Source organism: Sinocyclocheilus anshuiensis, unplaced genomic scaffold, assembly GCF_001515605.1.
Source record: "Sinocyclocheilus anshuiensis isolate Anshui unplaced genomic scaffold, SAMN03320099.WGS_v1.1 scaffold1079, whole genome shotgun sequence".
Lineage (NCBI taxonomy): Eukaryota > Metazoa > Chordata > Actinopteri > Cypriniformes > Cyprinidae > Sinocyclocheilus > Sinocyclocheilus anshuiensis.
The window spans coordinates 643,252-647,272 of record NW_015548207.1 but is presented as its reverse complement, the minus strand read 5'-3'; the positions used below and the strand labels follow the sequence as shown (position 1 = coordinate 647,272).

Genomic DNA, 4,021 nt, shown 5'->3' with positions numbered 1-4,021 from the left:
CAAAAAAAATTTCAGAAAAAAAAAAAAAAAAAAAAAAAAAAGATGAATGCGGAAATTAAAGTTATTATTTTGTTACTCACCCCCAAACGTTATCCAAACAAGGTTAAAGCAAGAATCCGCTGACTTGTTTGATTTGTCTTCTACAGCAACGGAAGAACAGGTCAGTTCCCTGTTAATGTCGATTTGTTATTGAAGTCGCAGTACTCTTTCCAGTAGATGTCCGACTCCGTCTGCATGAGGAGCGCGTGTTTGTGTGACAGCTGGGTGAACCAATCAGCGAGCGAAATTGTGGTTTTTACGTATGCACTAGCCAATCAGCGCACTCGGGCGTCGTTTATAACGCAAGGTGGAATTTTGGACCAGACGTTGTAACGCAGCCCACGTGATTTATAAGAAACTGAAACTGTGTAGTAGGTTAGAGAAAGGTGCTTATTTAATCACCGCGTAAAAGCTGTGGGAGAAATGCACGTTATATGATTTCTTTTATAATATGTTATAAGACAATAATTTGTTTTAAGAGGAAAATAATTTCATAAGTGACAGGACTAAAGGAATACATGTGGATGTGGGGTCAATCAAGGTGAAGTTGCATTTATTTACACATAAAATCTGACATACTGATTGCACTACAATTTGCATCTAATAATGTAGGGGACGCTGGGGACTCCCTTTTAAATGTTGACAAGCCTTTTTGTTTGTTTATTATTTTCTTGACACACACACACACACACATACATATATACAGTGGGTACGGAAAGTATTCAGACCCCCTTAAATTTTTCACTCTTTGTTATATTGCAGCCATTTTCCATCAGCCATTACTCCAGTCTAAAGTGTCACATGATCCTTCAGAAATCATTCTAATATGCTGATTTATTATTAGAATTGTCAATGCACAAACAGTTGTGCTGCCAAATATTTTTTTGGGAAACTGCGATACTTTTTTCAGGATTCTTTGATGAATAAAAAGTTAAAAAGAACAGCATTTATTCAAAATAAAAATCTTTTCTAGCAATATAAATGTTTGCTATCACTTATTAACAATTTAACACATCCTTGCTGAATAAATGTTTAATTTCTTTAAAAAAAAGAAAGAATAAAAATGTACTGACCCCAAACTTTTGAACGGTAGTGTATATTGTTAGAAAAGATTTCCATTTTAAATAAATGCTCTTATTTTTAACTTTTTATTCATCAAAGAATCATCAAAAAGTATCACAGGTTCCAAAAAAATATTAAGCAGCACAACAGTTTCCAGCACTGATAATAAATCAGCATATTAGAATGATTTCTGAAGGATCATGTGACACTTTAGACTGGAGTAATGGCTGATGGAAATTCAGCTTTGCATCACAGAAATAAATTATATTTTAAACTATATTCAAATAGAAACCATTATTTTATATTGTAATAACATTTTGCAAGATTACAGTTTTTTTCTGTATTTTTTATCAAATAAATGCAGCCTTGATGAGCATAAGAAACTTCTTTAAAAAACATTACAAGTCTTACTGATCCCAAACTTTTGAGCGGTAGTGTATATTTAATTTTTTTAATGTATTTAGTTGTCCAAACTGTGCATGATGATATGGTTAGTTGCACTGCATTTTTATGTAGTCTTGTTTTTCCCCCTCTTTTCAGCCTGTCGGTATTAGAGGCAAGGTTGTTTATTTGTCTTCCATGTCCTAAACCTATAGTTTCACGGTAAGTATTATTATTGAATCATGCAGCAAAGTGTGCAAAATCCTTTTCAAAAAAGCAAATTAAGACATTTCTAAGTGCACTCATTGCCCTGGGGACAGACTCCTAGTGTCGTTGCCTCACGGGGCCTCAATCACACTGGGGAACCCTCCGGAGAACAAAATAAAACAGGATAGGCTTTAGCTTCCATGGAAATGAGTTTGTTGCTTTTGAGCGCCATAATGTGCTCCACATGCTTGGAATGGTGTCAATGGTGTCACTGTTAGGGTTACAAAGGGAAAACACTGAAGAGGTCCCTTAAGGACACGCGAAAACAACTCCTCAGAGACGTCAGTAACAGGCATTTTACTTGGTACAACAGATCAAAACTATAACATGATTTGGAACCATAGAATCTATACAATTAAAAAAAAAATCTCCATGTCCATCTCTATCCTATGACATTATGTAGGCTACCTAGTGAATTGGCAATTTAATTGATGTTTTTGACAAGAACATAAGCTGCATGCTTTTGGGTAGTTGACATGTTCCAGCAATGTCTAAAAAGCATTTAAAGATTATTTATACATTTAACATTTGTGACCAGTTACAGCAATGAAAAACGTTTTCCTATCCCTACCATCTGTCAACTGCCCATATGCTATGAAACAACTGCAGAATTCCTAAAGTCTATTGTTTAGACGTCATGTTGAGTGAGTTTCTGGGTCAGTGTTCCTGTTTTTGGGGTCACTGGGGGATAAGTGACTTTATATAAATAATCAACTATACAACCCCCTTTGACATTAATTTGAAACTTAAAAGTACTTTTTGCAATTTTTACATTCTGATATCAAGCTGGTAAAACCCATCAGGTCATCTCTATGCTCAAATGCATTCACAGCGGAAGACTTATACCTTCATAAACAAAGAAACACTTGTCACCTTGGTACTATTGTCCTTGTGTTAAACAGTCGATGAGAACGAACTAAAAGAATCGGATAAGTTGGTTTGTTAGGATCCTGGTGTGGTCAATTGTTTTAGCAGGAACTATTTTGTCAGGGACAAGGTAAAGGTTGTTTTCACTTCCCTCTGGTCCAGAGCAGTTAGGGCTTGCTGTCGTAGCGACTCGAGAAGCTCTCAGGCTCAAGAGCAGCCACAAAGGTCTACGACCATTGAAGGGATTTTTCCATAGATTATCTGCTCACGGTCATTGAAGTACAGCATATTTATTGGCGACATCTTGGTGGGTGTGCAGCAGGGGCCTGCGCTGCCCCGAGGGTTGGCCTTGTTGACGATGTGACTGTGGGGGTACTTCTGCACACATTCACCGGAGCAATAATTGGCCTTGTAGCGCTTGGGGGCAATTATCCAGTCCCAACCAAATTCCTCAAAGTCAACGGTGAGTGGATACCGGCAGCAACGTGACTCAGTGGAATGCTCATCGCAATCGAGGCCGGTGTCCCGTCTGGACCGTTTACCAGTGTCCGATATTTTCACCTCCAGGAAGGGTTGCTGGAAGGGTGGACATAAGAACGATTAGCTCAGTCATGGTCAATTAAGTTCAAAGGTGCAATTAAGCACATACTTGACATTAATTGCAATACACTTTTTACAGGAACAGCCCCCACCTTCCTGATAAACCTGACCAATAAAATCTGTGTTCAAGCGTATTATGGCCCTTTGTGGAGTTTGAACGTACCTTGTCTTCCACCATTACTCTGAAGACTCAGTAAGACTTGGCAGGATCTACCAAGTCTGAATAAAATTTGACAGATTTCTAAAGGTACATTTAAACTCCACAGGGTGCACATACATTTTGAAAGCTACTGTACAGTGGTGGGGATCAGAAATTGATGACACACTTTTCATCTTTAGGTCAAGTATTCCTTTATCCACTAGACCAGTGTTTCCCAACCGGGGTGCCGCGGTACCCTGGGGTGCCGTCTGTCGAGAGCAGGGGTGCCGTGTAAAAAATCCTTTTTTAATATTTTTAAATTGCTAAAATGTTCAAAAAAGCATCTATTATATAATATCCATTTCTGATGTCGCCAATAATTAGAGATGCACTGAAATTTCGGCTGCCGAAAATGAGTTCACCGCTCAGGATTCACTTTCACGTGGTGTGAAGCTCTGCGTATTATCCCGCTCTATGCGTGTGTGTCCGCTCAGTCCACTCATATACCGTTCATGCTCATCGCTCATGCTCAAAAATTGAGCCGACAGGAAACATCGATGTAGTACAGTATTGTTTCTGTCTGTAATAGCCCTACTGTGTTGTAACATGGTGTGGTAAATGGGCAACTCTGGTAACACTGCCCTCTCATTCATTGATCTGCTAACC

General features: G+C 38.4%; 2 protein-coding genes across 3 annotated transcripts in view; both read right to left on the bottom strand.

Annotated features, from left to right (window-relative positions):
* The window catches only part of LOC107653597 (signal transducer and activator of transcription 1-alpha/beta-like), a 17,654-nt gene extending 17,389 nt beyond the window's left edge, over positions 1 to 265 (bottom strand). For both annotated transcript variants that reach the window (XM_016440342.1, XM_016440343.1), the window contains exon 1: positions 81 to 265. The gene's annotated coding sequence lies outside the window, so the exon portion shown is untranslated. The remainder of the gene's footprint in view (positions 1 to 80) is intronic.
* A 2,430-nt stretch (positions 266 to 2,695) lies between these two features.
* LOC107653561 (growth/differentiation factor 8-like) overlaps positions 2,696 to 4,021 on the bottom strand; it is a 4,998-nt gene continuing 3,672 nt past the window's right edge. The window contains exon 3 of the mRNA XM_016440300.1: positions 2,696 to 3,192. Within this exon, the coding sequence (XP_016295786.1) occupies positions 2,824 to 3,192 (369 nt within the window). The 3' untranslated portion in view covers positions 2,696 to 2,823. The remainder of the gene's footprint in view (positions 3,193 to 4,021) is intronic.